The sequence below is a fragment of the Oncorhynchus gorbuscha genome, linkage group LG10, assembly GCF_021184085.1.
Source record: "Oncorhynchus gorbuscha isolate QuinsamMale2020 ecotype Even-year linkage group LG10, OgorEven_v1.0, whole genome shotgun sequence".
In the NCBI taxonomy this organism is placed as follows: domain Eukaryota; kingdom Metazoa; phylum Chordata; class Actinopteri; order Salmoniformes; family Salmonidae; genus Oncorhynchus; species Oncorhynchus gorbuscha.
The window spans coordinates 12073791-12092877 of record NC_060182.1 but is presented as its reverse complement, the minus strand read 5'-3'; the positions used below and the strand labels follow the sequence as shown (position 1 = coordinate 12092877).

At 41.4% G+C, this 19087-nt stretch overlaps 1 protein-coding gene across 4 annotated transcripts in view; it reads left to right on the top strand.

The window, feature by feature from the left end:
* The first annotated feature begins 109 nt into the window (after positions 1-109).
* The window catches only part of gripap1 (GRIP1 associated protein 1), an 84934-nt gene continuing 65956 nt past the window's right edge, over positions 110-19087 (top strand). Inside the window, exons 1-19 of one of the 4 annotated variants that reach the window (XM_046364905.1) lie at positions 110-386; positions 1531-1597; positions 1876-1937; positions 2089-2115; positions 5641-5748; positions 5934-6090; positions 6237-6409; positions 6843-6891; positions 11562-11632; positions 12447-12494; positions 12613-12644; positions 13335-13382; positions 13554-13653; positions 13900-13977; positions 16777-16869; positions 17313-17447; positions 17627-17722; positions 18097-18309; positions 18414-18527. In XM_046364905.1, the coding sequence (XP_046220861.1) occupies positions 345-386; positions 1531-1597; positions 1876-1937; positions 2089-2115; positions 5641-5748; positions 5934-6090; positions 6237-6409; positions 6843-6891; positions 11562-11632; positions 12447-12494; positions 12613-12644; positions 13335-13382; positions 13554-13653; positions 13900-13977; positions 16777-16869; positions 17313-17447; positions 17627-17722; positions 18097-18309; positions 18414-18527 (1713 nt within the window). In that variant the 5' untranslated portion in view covers positions 110-344. Of the gene's footprint in view, positions 507-1530; positions 1598-1875; positions 1938-2088; positions 2116-5640; positions 5749-5933; positions 6091-6236; positions 6410-6842; positions 6892-11465; positions 11633-12446; positions 12495-12612; positions 12645-13334; positions 13383-13553; positions 13654-13899; positions 13978-16776; positions 16870-17312; positions 17448-17626; positions 17723-18096; positions 18310-18413; positions 18528-19087 lie in introns of all 4 variants that reach the window. The other 3 variants (XM_046364903.1, XM_046364906.1, XM_046364904.1) reach the window with 3 other exon arrangements.

The following is a 19087-nucleotide window of genomic DNA, read 5'->3' as shown; positions in this document are numbered from 1 at the left end:
CCATGGCTTTCAGCCAATCAGAATTCAGGGCTCAAACCACCCAGTTTATAAAATGACGTGATGGATCTGGACTCAGGACTCCACCTACTGGACAGGTGTGGTTATTGCAATGACAATACCTAGCTATGGAGTAATGTTTAGATTAGGGAAAATAGTGATTAGTGCACTCCCTCCCTCATCTAAAAGCCAAGTCGTCCGATACATTTACATTTCTATTTACAACTACGTCGTGTTTTCCATAAGGATATACAGAAAGGCATGAAAGTATAGCCTATTCCCAGGGGCACTTTTATCACACAGGACCTCTGCTAATAGCAGAGTCCTTCCTAGCTGCTTGAGTGAAGATGGCGCAGGCACTATCAGAGGAGGAGTTCCATCGGATGCAGGTAGCTAGGTTGACAGATGTCCATTTTTAATGCTCGTTGTTTCGAATTTGTAGTCACCTTCAGGGTATTTTCTGAAAATGGGATTTTCCGTCAACCTGTCCAGAGCTAAAAGACGGAACGGTAAAGTCAACGTGATAGCTTCCTTTACTAGCTAGGCCAACATTGCAACCCAGGGATGTGGCTAGCTATGTTGATAGTGTCAGCAAAAATTGCTATTCCAAAAGCAACAGGCAGTTGGTCATATCGTTTTAGTATTCTATACAAACATGCAAATGTGATAATCCCAATAGTTTGCTTTAAGTTCAAATAACATTAGTTGAACAGCTAGCTAACGTTAGCTGGTTTGCGAGTTAACCGTTAACTAGCTTAAATGGCTAGGCTAGCTAGTTAGCTTGAAATGACACACTCTGGTCTTAATTAATCTTCACGACAATATCTTTATTAATGGCAAAGTTATCTTCCTGTTAGTTATTGATTTCAAACATCCGTGTCTGATAGTTGTGTGCTGTTTTTGTTAAATGTTTAAAATAAATACATTCGGTGAAAACTATAACGTTAGCTTGCTAGTTACTTTCGCGTAACTAATAGCTTTCCAATATTTATTATGGGTCACGGGTTTGGTCATTCAACGTTAGCCTCATGCCTGCTCGCAGCCTTTAGGGACTGGACGCCATTCACTGTTTATTTTAGTGGGTGTGTTCAGTATTCCAAACCAGATAGTGCCCATGGCTAGCTAGCCCAAATAATGCATTGCTTGTTCATCTGAAGTCACCTGAATCAGATTATGTGTACAGTCAGATGTTTTAATGTTTAATTAAGTTGACCCTTTATACAGGCTTAAACCAACTCCGTGGCCTTGTGGTTAGTGTCCCTTACCAAAGAGTCAAAACATGGGACATGATGCCTCTCTGCTTGGCACTCAGAATTAAGGAGATGGACTGGGGGGGGGTAAAGCCCTGCTACAGACTAGCTTCCTGTCCAGGGGGTATACTTGTACATTAGGCTGCCCCACCTTACGGAAACAGGAGATAGGCCTATGTCCTATGTGCCGTTCTAGCTCTGACAAGGCTAACTGGTCAAAGGCTTTTATGTGTTTTAGTGCAATGTCATCCCCTCCTTCTATAACTTGTTTGTTGTTTTCCAGGCTCAGCTTTTAGAGCTGAGGACACAGAACTACCAACTTTCAGATGACCTGCGGAAGAACACAACTGGTAAGGAGCAGCAGCTCGTAATATAAATATGTTCTGGAGCTCAGTTGGTGCCCTTGAATTGGGAGCAATATTTACTGCTAAAATGAAAAGAGCATTTCAAATGCAACTCCAGGATGGACTAACGATTTAGTCTCCCTCTTAATGCAAGTGTGTGGTGTGTGTAGTAACCCATGTGATGCACTGTATCTAACTTCAAAATGGGTTAGTTATGTCTCAGTGATTGAAAAGAAAATACTAGGCTCTGGGGATATTCAATATTTTAGTGTTTTCTTTTCCAGAGCTGAATGCTGTTCGTCTGAAGACTGTGACCTTGGAGAAAGATTACATCAAAGCACATAAGGTATAGCAAGCTAATCTACATTTAGATTAAAACCGTGATAATAGAGCTGTGGAGTTCAATGCACTGAAACTCAAGGCATCATGTTTGAGACAGAATAAAAGGTACCTTTGTTTGTGATTCTATTCTGATTAGCTTTTTGTTTTATCTTCAGGCTCTGAATAAAAGCAAGAAAGCTCAGGTGGGTTACTTGCATCTTCTAAAACTATTTCAAAGCTGTCAAATGATCTTGACAAGATAGTATGAACATTAGCTTGCTATACATGTTATATGCCATAATAGACATTACTCCAGTTTACATGTGCATAAATTACCATATACTTTTTAATTGTAATTTGTTTTGAACTGGCTCGAGGGACACTCACTAGACTCTAGCCACACAATCACACATACTACATTGACACTCCATCACCCAAACATACTTTCTCACTTTTAACATATGCTTCTGCTGCTCTGTTTATTATACAGTTGAAGTCGGAATTTTACATACACTTAGGTTGGAGTCATTAAAACTACTTTTTCACCCACTCCACAAATTTCTTGTTAACAAACTATAATTTTGGCAATTCGGTTAGGACATTCACTTTTTGCATGACACAAGTAATTTTTCCAACAGTTGTTTACAGACAGATTATTTAACTTAGAATTCACTGTATCACAATTCCAGTGGGTCAGAAGTTTACTGTGCCTTTAAACAGCTTGGAAAATTCCAGAAAATTATGTCATGGCTTTAGAAGCTTCTGATAGGCTAATTGACATAATTTGAGGCAATTGGAGGTGTATCTGTGGATGTATTTCAAGGCCTACCTTCAAACTCAGTGCCTTTTTGCTTGACATCATGGGAAAATGAAAAGAAATCCGCCAAGACCTCAGAAAAAAATGTGTAACCTCCACAAGTCTGGTTCATCCTTGGGAGCAATTTCCAAACGCCTGAAGGTACCACGTCCATCTGTACAAACAATAGTACACAAGTATAAACACCATGGGACCATGCAGCCGACATACCACTCAGGAAGGAGATGCATTCTGTCTCTTAGAGATGAACATACTTTGGTGTGAAAAGTGCAAATCAATCCCAGAACAACAGCAAAGGAAATTGTGAAGATGCTGGAGGAAACCGGTACAAAAGTGTCTATATCCACATTAAAATGAGACCTCTATTGACATAGCTTGAAAGGCCGCTCAGCGAGGAAGGAGCCACTGCGGCAAAACCACCATAAAAAAGCCAGACTACAGTTTGCAACTGCACATGGGGACAAATATTGTACTTTTGGAGAAATGTCCTCTGGTCTGATGGAACAAAATATAACTTTTTTTGCCATAATGACCATTGTTATGTTTGTAGGAAAAAGGGGAGGCTTGCAAGCCGAAGAACACCATCCCAACCATGAAGCACAAGGGTGGCATCATGTTGTGGGGGTGCTTTGCTGCAGGAGGTACTGGTGCACTTCACAAAATAAATGGCATCATTAGGATGGGAAATTATGTAGATATCTTGAAGCAACATCTCGACATCTGTCAGGAAGTTAACGCTTGGTCGCAAATGGGTATTCTAAATGGACAATGACCCCAAGCATACTTCCAACGTTGTGGCAAAATGGCTTAAGGACAACAAAGTCAAGGTATTGGAGTGGCCATCACAGAGCCCTGACCTCAATCTTATAGAAAATTTGTGGGCAGAACTGAAAAAGCGTGTGTGAGCAAGGAGGCAAACCTGACTCAGTTACACCAGCTCTGTCAGGAGGAATGGGCCAATATTCACCCAACTTATTGTGGGAAGCTTGTAGAAGGCTACCTGAAACGTTTGATCCAACTTAAACAATTTAAAGGCAATACACTCAATTTGTATTTGGTAGCATGTAAACTTCTGACCCAGTGGGAATGTGATGAAAGAAATAAAAGATGAAATAAATCACACTCTACTATTATTTTGACATTTCACATTCTTAAAATAAAGTGGTGATCCTAATATCTGGAATTGTCAAAAACTGAGTTTAAATGTATGTATCTACGTGTACATACTGTGTTACCTCAACTACCTCATACCCCGACACATTTAATCGGTACTGGTACTCCTTGTATATAACTTCGTTATTGTTATTTCATTGTTACTATTTTTCTTACTTTTTAACTCTGCTTTGTTGGGAGTGGGCTCGTAAGTAAACATTTCATGATAAATTCTACATCTGTTGTATTCGGCGCATGTAACCAATAGAATGTGTTTTTGATTTTGAAAATTATTTATATTTCTCCTACCAGTCACTTTCAGCACGGTTTACATGTATATCCACCTATCACGCCTACACTGACAATGTTACACGCTCACACTCACCACCACGCACAAACCCACCCAACACTTAAGTCTTCTGCATGCTTCGGTTGGGCTGGTGCTTAGCCGTTGGCGAACCGGACATGTGTGCTCACATGCCCCCTTAAAGACCTTCACTTCAAAAACGAGGAACAAGTGTATCGAATCCCCTAGCTGACGAAGTAAATCTGTTGTTTTGCTCCTGAGCAAGGCAGTTAACCCACTGTTCCCCAGTAGGCTGTCATTGTAAATAAGAATTTGTTCTTTCCTGACTTGCCTAGTTAAATAAAAATGACATTTAAAAAAACGTTTGTTTTTGTCAGAGGTCTTAGTCGCGCAATGTGACATCTAACTAAGGTGTTGTTTGGTGAAAAAAAGAATGAGCATGAAAACAATTAATCTGTCGTTGAACGATAACAAACACTTCATTGAAGAATCCCGATTTTTGACCAATCACCAATGAAGGGGCGTAGACTTCGGCTACTGACTTCGGCTTGGCTCGAGAAATAATTACGTGTGCGCGAACAGCCGGGAAAAACCCTTACCTTTGAGATGGGAAACATGCGGACGTCTTTATGCTGCTGCCATACTGTTTACTATTATTATTATCCAATTTGTAAATCGCTCTGGATAAGAGCGTCTGCTAAATGACTTAAATGTAAATGTAATTATAATGATTTATCCTACTACCAGTCACTTTCTGCTAATTCCAGCCCACATGCACATACTGTATTTCCCTCAAATAATCCTGTAATCCCTGAACATTTTAAAGTTGGTACTGGAACTGACCCTATATAGATATATATCTCTTGCTCTCTTATTTTAGTTTTATTTCATTAGTTCTACTATTCGTTTTTTTATATTGAATACTGTGCAGTTGGGTAGGGCTTGCAAGTTAAGCATATCATTGTACTTGTGACAAGTAAAACTTAATGGATAGAGAGATTATTCCCAAGTACATGTAGAGAGCATAGGACACACTCATTTTGTCTGTTAACTTCATTTCATGCATTTACTCATTAGGTTCTTCCACATCTTCAGTGACTGTAGCATAGGTTTACGATGTATATGGGCCTGATTTATAATTAATGTTGTATTAATGCAGTCAACAGCCCCCTCTGCTGTTTAAATATGCATATTTAACCTTTCCCCAGAGTATTTTAGATCATTTGGAAATGTTTTGGAAAATCTGATTTGTGGCGGCACATCAAAGTATGATATCGAAGTAGAGCAATGTCCTCCAACTTATTCACCATTCTTTCTAATCAGCAACGTACATTGTTATTGTGTTTTTTGCAAGAGTATTCAATCTAGAAATGTGGGGATGATGGTCATCATCCTGTGTGAGAGGGCCTACTTTCTGTTTACATGGACTGGTTGTCTGGTGTGTGCGCTCAGGAGGTGGATGCATTACTCAGCGAGAACGAGATGCTGCAAGGCAAGCTGCACAGCCAAGAGGACGACTTCAGACTGCAAAACAGCACCCTGATGCAGGAGCTGTCCAAGGTACTGGATGTCCCCTGCTCCCGCACATGCCACTGGTTCAGAAGAGGGGAATGTCCTTGTAAATTAAGATGTGAATTAGGCCTATCCTTTGTGTGGCTTGTATAACATAAAGGCCCCACCTTCCTGATCACATTTCATGATTATATTACAGAAATATTTTTCATTTATTGCATTCCCCTGTTTAGTTATGTACTCAGATAGAGGAGCTACAACATGAAATCAAAGAGCTAAAGGATGGCAAGGGGCTGCAGGCTGAATCCTCCGGTACCATCTCCATCTCTGTGGATGGAGAGTTACTGCGCCTCCAGGCAGAGAACGCTGCCCTTCAGAAAAAGATGACGGGTATGCTTATGTTGGTTATCGTTGTAGAAAATCAACATTGTCAAAGGCATTTCTTAGATGAGATGTATCTGGTAATGGCAACACAGCATCAGTTTAAAAACAAAAATCTCTACTAAACCTTTACATCGCTGTGTTTTTCCCCTCAGCCCTTCAGGAGCGCCATGAGAGTGAGATAAAGAGCCAGATGGGAGCGGAGGTCAGTGAAACCAAAGCCTCAGAGACAGATGGCCTGGCTGACACCAACGGTGTCCGGTTGCACTCTGACGTCAGTGAGACCAGGGAGGACTCTGCAGCCGGAACCAATGACAGACTGGAACAGGTGACATCATAAACACATTTTTCAAAGGAAGTGCCATTTTGAAAATATCCTCAGATGCACTTCCTCTGTTGTATCAGGCATACATAAATGTATACACCGGTCGCTGTTGTTCATTATTGAGCTGGTTGCTCTATTCAACATATAAAAGGCTCTGTTTATTCTGTCCATTATGCTGTACCTGTATGTTTTTACATCATATTAAATCGTTACAGTATGGAACGCAAACTGGCGTATTTCAACACATGAATCATCCCCTATTTAGATCAAGTCTTTGTGTTATACATGGTGGTTGGTTTTATGTTTATTTGTTATTTAATTACAAGATTATTTCACAAACAACCCCATATTTAGATTACAGTTTTGAATTATGGATGCGGTATGGCATTGTGTTGAGTTGTCCTTAAATTAATTTCCTTTTGTTTTTTTTCCCCAGGCGGAGGCAAAGTGTGCCAAACTGGAACAGCGAGTGACTGAGCTAAGTGGTGAGTTGAGTCTTTCTTATGGAGAATAAATCTTCAGAAATAGTCTGGAAAGCCTAGTAGAGCAATACTAAAGTTGAATCTTTCCCCCTTGGTTGTTGTGCTACTTTACAAGAGTGATTGACTTAATTCATTGACATCTTTGTTAACAATGTTGACTCCCAGCACTAGAGGTCGACCGATTTATGATTTTTCAAAACCGCTACCGATTATTGGAGGACCAAAAAAAGCCTATACCAATTATTTTGCATATATATATATTTGTAATAATAAGCTTTACAACAATATTGAATGAACAATGAACACTTTTATTTTAACTTACTATAATACATTAAGAAAATCAATTTAGTCTCAAATAAATAATGAAACATGTTCAATTTGGTTTAAATAATGCAAAAAAGCAGTGTTGGAGAAGAAAGTAAAAGTGCAATATGTGCTATGTAAAAAAAGCTCAAGTTTGTGTTCCTTGCTTAGAACATGAGAACATATGAAAGGTGGTGGTTCCTTTTAACATGAGTCTTCAATATTCCCAGGTAAGAAGTTTTAGGTTGTAGTTATTATAGGACTATTTCTCTTTATACCATTTGCATTTCATATACCTTTGACTATTGGATGTTCTAATAGGTGCTTTAGTATTGCCAGCCTAATCTCGGGAGTTGATAGGCTTGAAGTCATAAAGCAAACGGATTAAAGTGCTGTTTGAATGAATGCTTACGAGCCTGCTGCTGCCTACCATCGCTCAGTCAGACTGCTCTATCAAATCATAGACTTAATTATACTATAATAACACAGAAATAAAAGCCTTAGGTCATTAATATGGTCAAATCCGGAAACTATAATTTTGAAAACAAAACATTTAGAACCGTTCCGTATTTTATCTAACGGGTGGCATCCCTAAGTCTAAATATTGCTGTTACATTGTACAACCTTCAATGTTATGTCATAATTATGTTAACAACTTACCATGGCTCCTTGCTGCCTGCACTCTCGTAACAGGTGGTGAGCCTGCCACGCTCTCTCCTCGTGGGTTGCAATGTAATCGGTGTCCAAACATACCGATTGTTATGAAAACTTAATCAGAACTAATTATTCAGATTAATCGGTTGACCTCTACCCAGCACCAAATGTTGCTTAAATAATTTAACTGCTGGTTTCCTACAAATCGGATAGAACATAGTCCAGTTCACTGCTCCCCAATGCAGGCTGTGTGGGGCATGTGTCCAGCAGGCATCTAGCTTTTGTTTACAGCATGTCAAAGACCAGTCAGGAGCGTGAGACCGGGTTCGCACAAGATGGGCTAGTGATAAAGTCAAAATTGGATAACTTGTAAAAATGTTTGAAAACAAAAATCACTGTTTTTATCTTAATTTAGGGTTTGGCACAATGTTAGCAGTGTGGTTAACCTTTTACAAGAAACTCAGAAGTGACTCTACGGCCCAATTTCAGAACACAATCTTTACTGTCCTTAGATGGGTATTTAAGTTCTGGTCAGATAACCGAAAAAGAACACGGCTTTTTGGCTATTCAACACCCTAAAATTGCTTTTTATACTTAGCCAAAATTACACAAGAATATTACAAAACCTCCAGGGCGTCCTATTGTAGCGGGCATTGATGCAGTTATTTATTAGACCACTTGCAGAACAGCTCCCCTCCTTTGTAAAGAACACCAGCAGTATGATTGCAGAACAGCTCCCCTCCTTTGTAAAAGACACCAGCAGTATGATCTCAGAACAGCTCCCCTCCTTTGTAAAGGACACTAGCAGTATGATCTCAGAACAGCTACCCTCCTTTGTAAAGAACAGCAGCAGTATGATCTCAGAACAGCTCCCCTCCTTTGTAAAGAACACCAGCAGTATGATCTCAGAACAGCTCCCCTCCTTTGTAAAAGACACCACTAGTATGATCTCAGAACAGCTCCCCTCCTTTGTAAAGAACACCAGCAGTATGATCTCAGAACAGCTCCCCTCCTTTGTAAAGAACACCAGCAGTATGATCTCAGAACAGCTCCCCTCCTTTGTAAAAGACACCAGCAGTATGATCTCAGAACAGCTCCCCTCCTTTGTAAAGAACAGCAGCAGTATGATCTCAGAACAGCTCCCCTCCTTTGTAAAAGACACCAGCAGTATGATCTCAGAACAGCTCCCCTCCTTTGTAAAAGACACCACTAGTATGATCTCTATCATTGAATCTCTTGATCCTTCCTCTCCCTGATAATACTTTGTTAGTTACTTTTGATGTTGAGTCGTTATACACAAAATTCCACACGAGGGCAGTATTGAAGCTATGGAACATTTTCTTCTGCAACGTGACCCTAATGAACTACCTTCCAGTGCCTGCATTATAACATTGGGCTGAAATAGTACTCACACATAACTATTTAATGTTTCTAAATGATTTCTTTATTCAGACGAATGGTACTGCTATGGGATCCCCCATGGCTCCTAACTATGCTAATTTGTATATGGTTACATGGAGATAGTCTATTTTCAATCCTCTCAAAAATGTTTTCTTGCCTAACATCATTATTTGGAAATGGTATATTGATGATATTTTTGTTCTATGGAGGGGTGATGCAAAACAGCTCCAGGCATTCCATGCTTTTTTAACTCCTGTTCTGAGCATCTGAGATTTACTATGTAATCTGATACACGTCAAATCAGTTTCATTGATCTTCTGATCTTGTGTGAAGATAATGTTTTATACACTGATCTTTACAGGAAACCTACTGATCCTAACAGTTTGTTGAGGGCTGATAGTTGTCACCCACTTCCCTTGAAAAACAGTTTGCCCTATAGCCAATTCTGTCAAATCAGATTTTTTACAATCAGATTTCGACAGAAATATGGCCGAGACTCAAAGAAAATTCAAGGAGAGGGGCTACAAAAATGGTCAGATTTAATACTGCTATTGAGAAAATTCAAAACAAAATGAGACATGACCTTTTTCAAGGTCAGTCTCGCAAAAAGAAGCATTCTTGCGTTTTAACTGCCTACTATTCAAAGTGCTCTGAACAAATTAAGGGAATCGTTCACAAACATTGGCACATTCTAAGATCCGATGATAGTATTGGTAATGTGTTTTCGGACCTTCCCTTGGTCATATTCTCACGGGGCAGAAACCTCCGAGATCAATTGGTAAGCGCTGATTTACCACCCCAAGATATCCCTGCACAGCGTGTATTTGCGCCCCTACTGGATGGAAACTACAAATGTAATGGCTGTGCTCAATGCAATGGCACTTATAAATGTAGATCCTTCAAACATTCCCAAAAAGGGAAACGGATCCCAATCAAAGGTGTCATCACGCGCTCCACTAAGGCAGTTATTTATCTTCTAACTTGTCCTTGTGGCAAAAATGATGTGGCTACAACAAAGCGAAAATTAAAAGTACATATCGTAGCACCATTAGGTGCAAAAACTGGACTTAACCAGTTGCGGCCCACTTTTTGGAAGCAAACCACTCGATTTCGTCTCTACGTTATATTGGCATCGAACATGTTATCTTCCCTAGGAGAGGGTGTGACCTAGACAATTTATTGTTAAAACGAGAGGCTGCCTGGATCTGTAATTTAAAGAACCTTGCTCCCTTCGGTCTCAACGTAGACTTTGATCTGAAGCCATTCTTGTGACTAATGTGATTTTGCTATTCATTGTAAATGTTTGTAGGCTTATGTATTATCTGTGATCAGATGTTATCCATTTATGTTTTTTTGTATGCTATTTTAATATATGAGAATTAACCAATGATATCAGGCCACACCTGGCCATGATTACAGACACCTGTGTGTCTTTTAACACGATATAAACGAGTCACTCCACAGTGTTTGTCGTTATACCCTGATTAAGACAGCTTGTCTGTCGAGAAACGTTGGACATAAATATTTTTGCATCTGAGCTCCTAGAGTGTGAGGCTCTCCTTTTTGTTTTTTAAGTGTTCTACTCCGCTAGCCAGCACCTCGCCTAAATAGGTGTGTGTTTCTTTCACCTCTAGATTAGGGTTAGGCATAAGGTTAGCAGTGTGGTTTAGGGTTGGGCATAAGGTTAGCAGTGTGGTTAGTGTTAGGCATAAGGTTAGTAGTGTGGTTAGGGTTAGGCATAAGGTTAGCAGTGTGGTTAAGGTTAATGTTAGGCATAAGGTTAGCAGTGTGGTTAGGGTTAGGCATAAGGTTAGCAGTGTGGTTAGTGTTAGGCATAAGCTTAGCAGTGTGGTTAGGGTTAGGCATAAGCTTAGCAGTGTGGTTTAGGGTTAGGCATAAGCTTAGCAGTGTGGTTTAGGGTTAGGCATAAGCTTTGCAGTGTGGTTTAGGGTTAGGCATAAGCTTAGCAGTGTGGTTTAGGGTTAGGCATAAGCTTAGCAGTGTGGTTTAGGGTTAGGCATAAGCTTAGCAGTGTGGTTTAGGGTTAGGCATAAGGTTAGTAGTGTGGTTAGGGTTAATGTTAGGTTCCAAATCAGTTAAGAAGATTCATTGTAGAAATAGACAGGGGCTATGCTTTTGCCACTTTTCCAGAAAGTGATGATCATGTAAGTCGGGGTACTGTAATTTAAGACTGAGCTGGACTACCTCGTGCCCTGCAGGACCTGCAGTGAGGACCCCCGGGCTAGTTATGAAACAGGATGCTCTTAGGTGGTCAGCACTGTGTCCAAATCCAATAACGCAATGCTTTGGGCCAGAGGTGGAGCTGCAGCTGCACACTGAGGTGGAGGAGAAGCGCCTACTGAAGGAGCAGCTCCAAGCACTAGAGGTAATTATTAACCCATTTTCCAACCCTAGGTTAGGTGCTAACGACCCATGAACAACCCTGGGTTAGGTGCTAATGACCCATCCCACAACCCTAGGTTAGGTGCTAACGACCCACCCTACAACCCTAGGTTAGGTGCTAACGACCCACCCTACAACCCTAGGTTAGGTGCTAATGACCCACCCTACAACCCTAGGTTAGGTGCTAATGACCCACCCTACAACCCTAGGTTAGGTGCTAACAACCCACCATACAACCCTAGGTTAGGTGCTAACGACCCATCCCACAACCCTAGGTTAGGTGCTAACGACCCATCCCACAACCCTAGGTTAGGTGTTAATGACCCACCCTACAACCCTAGGTTAGGTGTTAATGACCCACCCTACAACCCTAGGTTAGGTGCTAACGACCCACCCTACAACCCTAGGTTAGGTGCTAATGACCCAGGATGATGCTTTACTAATTGGCCATTTCTCATAGAAACGATCTCAGATTTTTGTGATAATTGCTGTCTATGCTAAGAAACATTTATAGGTTTTGTTATTTAGTTTTTTATTCCGTTTTTATGTTACCTGCCCTCGTGCCTCAAAGTGAAGCAGTAAGATATACAGCTCTGTATCTGAGAGTACATAAAAAAATATGGTCACTACCTGCCTCCTCCATTTATTAGGCTAATTGACTGTATGTGGGTTTATATGATATATGATATGCTGTGGACAGACTTTCCCTAAGGCACAATTAAGGACAGACAACAATTTGTTGGCTATTCTTATGTCTCTTCATCTAAGTACTTACATATTTAATTTCTATCCTCCAGTCATCCAAACAGGCAGACATCACTCAACTTCAAGAAGAAATAGCAAAGGTAACTAACTATAAGATCAGATGTGTTCTCCGTTGTATAGATCAGGCTCTAGTGTATATTAGCATCTAGGCCCCTACATGTAATGGAAAAGTGATTTGATCCATGTGTTGCTTTCTAGCTCTCTGATAAATTGAAGAAAAAACAAGACCGGTAAGATTCTATTTACCTTGCAAGTGTTATGAAGGCCTTTCTTTGGTTCTACACAAAGTAAAACTTAAAAAGCATTAAAAGACAATTTCATAATCGATTGTATTTCCTTGCCAATGTGGATGAATGTATTTGAGTTTCCTTGGCTCAGCTGTGATGAACTACATCAGAGTATGACAGTAATGATAAGCACCTGGGCCTTGTCCTGTTATAGTGCTGTTTCTCTGTCATCATTAGGCAGCCGTCTCAGGCTCAGTATAGCAATGTGACACTCGGCACCGGCTCCGTGGACAGTCAGCTGTCGGGAGTAATGAGACTGAACCTCAACTTGTTTTGCCATCAGTCACTATCATCTGCTGTATCTGCAAAGACGTCTGCCCAAATCTCCCCTCAAGGGCTCTTTTCACACCGGCAGAGCCCTGGCCTCCAGAGCCCTGGCCTCCAGAGCCCTGGCCTCCAGAGCCCTGGCCTCCAGAGCCCTGGCCTCCAGAGCCCTGGCCTCCAGAGCCCTGGCCTCCAGAGCCCTGGCCTCCAGAGCCCTGGCCTCCAGAGCCCTGGCCTCCAGAGCCCTGGCCTCCAGAGCCCTGGCCTCCAGAGCCCTGGCCTCACACTCGGAGTCTCTTATATCTCCTCTACTGGGAGGTTTCATGGTGGAGCAGTTTTCTCACTGGCTTTTTATGATTTGTTTTATAGCTTTCTGCGTTCGCAAGCTGAAAAAGAAGCCCTTTATAATGACAGCAGGTAAGGGCATGCATAAAGATTCAATTTGTTTTCCTCTTTCACCAAGCTTCTGAAGGAAGAGTTAAATTATGTATAGTTATATATATAGTATATAGTTTTATAGTTAAATTATGTAACAAAAAAAAAAGAAGCCAGATGCCATTTGATTAAAATACATTATTTCTGCACCAGGACTAAAATCGATGAGATTCAACAGAGGAAGGAGGAGGAGCTAAAGTCATTGAACATCCGCATCCAGAAGTTACAGGGAGATCTGCTGTCAGCAAACCAGGTCACACATCCCGATATTGCCTGTCCTGTTATGAGATCAATCTCAATATATTGTTTATGATTGGTATTGCACCTGAAGTACTCATATTGTTGTATTATGACAATACATACTCCTTGTTAACTTCACAACAGATTTCTAGCTGGGTTGTAGTAGGTATGCACTAGACCCATATCCTAAAATGATTGACAGCCTGACAGAATCTAGTAGGAAGCTGAAGCTGACTCTTGCTGCCTGTGTTTTTTTTAGAGTGTTGGAGAGATGAAGGAGCAGCTACAGAGCCGACAGAAGGAGCATGAGTTAGTTCTACACACACTCAGAGATCAGGTAAAACAATGAGCATTAGTTAGTTCTACACCACTCAGAGATCAGGTAAAACAATGAGCATTAGTTAGTTCTACACCACTCAGAGATCAGGTAAAACAATGAGCATTAGTTTGTTCTACACCACTCAGAGATCAGGTAAAACAATGAGCATTAGTTAGTTCTACACCACTCAGAGATCAGGTAAAACAATGAGCATTAGTTAGTTCTACACCACTCAGAGATCAGGTAAAACAATGAGCATTAGTTAGTTCTACACCACTCAGAGATCAGGTAAAACAAGGAGCATTAGTTAGTTCTACACCACTCAGAGATCAGGTAAAACAAGGAGCATTAGTTAGTTCTACACCACTCAGAGATCAGGTAAAACAATGAGCATTAGTTAGTTCTACACCACTCAGAGATCAGGTACAACAATGAGCATGAGTTCTACACCACTCAGAGATCAGGTAAAACAATGAGCATTAGTTAGTTCTACACCACTCAAAGATCAGGTAAAACAATGAGCATTAGTTTGTTCTACACCACTCAGAGATCAGGTAAAACAATGAGCATTAGTTAGTTCTACACCACTCAGAGATCAGGTAAAACAAGGAGCATTAGTTAGTTCTACACCACTCAGAGATCAGGTAAAACAATGAGCATTAGTTAGTTCTACACCACTCAGATCAGGTAAAACAATGAGCATTAGTTGGTTCTACACCACTCAGAGATCAGGTAAAACAAGGAGCATTAGTTAGTTATACACCACTCAGAGATCAGGTAAAACAAGGAGCATTAGTTAGTTCTACATCACTCAGAGATCAGGTAAAACAATGAGCATGAGTTAGTTCTACACCACTCAGAGATCAGGTAAAACAATGAGCATTAGTTAGTTCTACACCACTCAGAGATCAGGTAAAACAAGGAGCATTAGTTAGTTCTACACCACTCAGAGATCAGGTAAAACAAGGAGCATTAGTTAGTTCTACACCACTCAGAGATCAGGTAAAACAATGAGCATGAGTTAGTTCTACACCACTCAGAGATCAGGTAAAACAATGAGCATTAGTTAGTTCTACACCACTCAGAGATCAGGTAAAACAATGAGCATTAGTTAGTTCTACACCACTCAGAGATCAGGTAAAACAATGAGCATGAGTTCTACACCACTCAGAGATCAGGTAAAACAATGAGCATTAGTTAGTTCTACACCACTCAGAGATCAGGTAAAACAATGACATTAGTTGGTTCTACACCACTCAGAGATCAGGTAAAAGTCAAACCTTTTAACCATAATTTGCTCTACATAAGTTTTTATGCTGTAAAAAAAGGATTTGCCCCCTTTCTAAGTTTCTCAAGTTTTGCATTTTTTTTTAATACGGAATGTTATCAGATCTTCAATCAAAACCTAATATTAGATAAAAAGGAACCCGAGTGAACAAATAACACAATTACATAATTATTTCATAAACAAAGTTATGCAACACCCAATGCCCCTGTGTGAAAAGCCTACATGAAAATGGTGGGGGGGAAAATCTAAATATTTGAAGGTTTGGAATGGCAGAGTCAAAGTCCAGACCTAATCAGGACTTGAAACTAGAGGTCGGCCGATTTAATGATACCCATACTGTAGGTAGTATAATGGAAGTAGAGTATGATACCCATACTGTAGGTAGTATAATGGAAGTGGAGTATGATACCCATACTGTAGGTAGTATAATGGAAGTAGAGTATGATACCCATACTGTAGGTAGTATAATGGAAGTAGAGTATGATACCCATACTGTAGGTCGTATAATGGAAGTAGAGTATGATACCCATACTGTAGGTAGTATAATGGAAGTAGAGTATGATACCCATACTGTAGGTCGTATAATGGAAGTAGAGTATGATACCCATACTGTAGGTCGTATTATGGAAATAGAGTATGATACCATACTGTAGGTAGTATAATGGAAGTAGAGTATGATACCATACTGTAGGTAGTATAATGTAGAGCTTTTTCATTTGTATAAACTGAGTTCATCACAGCTCCTGTAATTTGGAAATATTTGTTTCAAAACAATTAAGGCATCTGACATGCAAACCTTATTCACATTTTCTCTCAACTTTTAGTTGTATTAAACTCAGCAAAAAAAGAAACAGGCCCCTTGTCTTTCAAAGATAATTCGTAAAAATCCAAATAACTTCACAGATCTTCATTGTAAAAGGTTTAAACACGGTTTCCCATGTTTGTTCAATGAACCATTAACAATGAATGAACATGCACCTGTGGATCGGTCGTTAAAGACACTAACAGCTTACAGACGGAAGGCAATTAAGGTCACAGTTATGAAAACTTAGGACTTGTCATAACTTGGCACTTATGTCCTCTGATGTCACACGTCTTAATGAACTCCAACTCCGCTCTGAACAGACAACAATAAGATAAGGATTTTGGGTCTGCTGTTGTCTTCTCTTTTTGTTTTCTCTTTACAATATGGAAATATTTTTTACATTTTGGCAAGTCATGCAGACGTTCTGTTTCTGATCTGGCTTCTGTCACCGTCCTTTCGTTGTTTCTTTACCTCATTTATCCTTCTTGTTTTTCATTCTGTTGTCCGTACCTTACTGATCCTCTTCTGGTAATTTCAGCCGAACCCCGTTGATGATCCATCCTATTAATCTAACTCGTCTTTCCCCCTTCTCTTTCAATCCATATTGTTGTGCTGCCAATCGGCACCTCGTTGTCTTTTTCCTCCGTCTGTCCTCTCTTCCCTCCATGGCTGTCCTGGGTGGCCCCCCCCTTGTGTGAACCCCGTGTGTGCTGCTGTGATGCAGATAGCGTGTCAGAGTGCTGTGAGTCAGGAGCAGGTGGAGAATATCCTGACTGAGAACGATGCTCTCAGGACTAACCTAGTCGCTCTGGAACAGGTATAGTATTCTGACCCACGCCCTGCCAGGACCCCCCCCACGGAACCTCATCACTATTCACTCGACCACTGTCATCACTCACCAGCCATTACCCATGATGCATCACCATTATGACAAGTCGAGCTGTTGTGAATAAAGTCAGGGAGGTAAAGACATTTTTCACCATACTGGCGGATGGTGGTTATTTCAACAGTTCAGACATGAATTGCTGCTATTTACAATAATACAAACGGTTTGTTGTTTTTCCTACAAAGCTTTAATCCAAAGACGTTCAACTTCTGCTCATCTGCTTTTCATGTCTCACTTTCTCCACTTCTGACACATTTGATCCACGTTGTTTCATTAAACAAAGTCTAGAAATACCTTTTTTGTCAAACGTAATCAAATGTTGTTCAATTGTGAAGGTCAGTGTGTCCTAACTAGTGGGTGTTGTGTGTCATTAGATTCAGACAGTGAAGACTCAGGAGATGAACCTTTTGCATGACCAAAACACGGCTCTGAACGTTGAGCTGCAGCAGAGACGGACAGAGCAGGAGAGCTTCCTGGCACAGAGAGATGACCTTAACTCTCAGCTACAGGTTTGTGCGACCCTCACATTGTTCTAATGCATGCGTACTCCGAGAAGCACTGAAATGCACCTCACTTTTACAGTGGTTAGTACTTTGATAAAGGTCTTCTATTGTAGGTCAAGGAGGAAAAAGATGGAGTTGCAAATGTATTTTTATCCTCTCTTTAGCTGTCTTTTTTTTCTCTGTAGGAGGGGAACCGTGCCAACAGCAGACTGTTGGAACAGCTGACTGTATTGGACCAATGGAAAGACCGATTACAGCAAGAGCTGGAGGAGGCTAAAAAGGTGGGCTATCTGTGACACACACACACACAGTGAACAGAGATGCGTACAGGAGGTATACACACATCGCACTGTAGTAATTGTCATTACTGTATGCCAGTGAAGGTGGGAGTGCTGATCTCAAGCTCCACTCATTCTGCCCACAGGGTCACAGGCCATATATGGACAGCACAGCTTCAATTAGCATATGTGCCAGTCTTGGACTTATCACAGAGTTATCTTTGAGTCAAATTGACATGAATTCAGGATTATGATTCAAAGACTCATGCTTTGTTTAAGAAACAGTGAATCAGTGCTGGATGAGTGTGAATGTTATTGTTCATCTATCATCACCATAAATGAGTTATCCTCCCGTCTCCGTCACCCTCCCCCTGCAGACAGCTGACAAGCGGAAGGCCATGCTGGATGAACTGGCCATGGAGATAATCACAGAGAAGTCCCGGCACAAGGAGGAGCTGAGCGACGTGCGTCTGCAGCATGAGAAGGAGGTGCTGGGGGTGCGGGCACGCTACGAGAAGGAGCTGAGGGGACTCCATGAGGACAAGAACCGCACAGAGGAGGGGATCCGCTCACAGCTCCGAGACGAGAAGGTGAAGGGGGGGTCGCACATTTAGATTCAGGGCCACATTGCCAACGAGAAGGGAGAGAACATGAGGTGCTCTGCTTGTGTATTAATGTGACCTTTGACCTCTAGGCTCGCAATAAGGAGCTGGAGGGTCTGCAGCAGTATGTGGAGGAGCTGCAGGCCCAGGTCCAGTCCATGGAGGACACTAAGGGCTGGTTTGAACGCAGACTCAAAGATGCTGAGGTACACGACCAACTTCACTTTCACATTGATTTATTCACTAGAATATTCCAGTACTTACTGGAATATGTAGTGTAGTTATGCTGTGTTGTACCACTATACACTTTAAAGCCTGTACATGAACATACAGAAATGCTGTTGGAGATGAGGTTACTGAGTAATCAATATTGGCAGTTAGAGACGCTCTTCACTGCCCGGAGTAATGCCTGTCACGGTAACACTGACCACGGGGCGTCACGGTAACACTGACCACGGGGCGTCACGGTAACACTGACCACGGGGCGTCACGGTAACACTGACCACGGGGCGTCACGGTAACACTGACCACGGGGCGTCACGGTAACACTGACCACGGGGCGTCACGGTAACACTGACCACGGGCGTCACGGTAACACTGACCACGGGCGTCACGGTAACACTGACCACGGGCGTCACGGTAACACTGACCACGGGGCGTCACGGTAACACTGACCACGGGGCGTCACGGTAACACTGACCACGGGGCGTCACGGTAACACTGACCACGGGGCGTCACGGTAACACTGACCACGGGGCGTCACGGG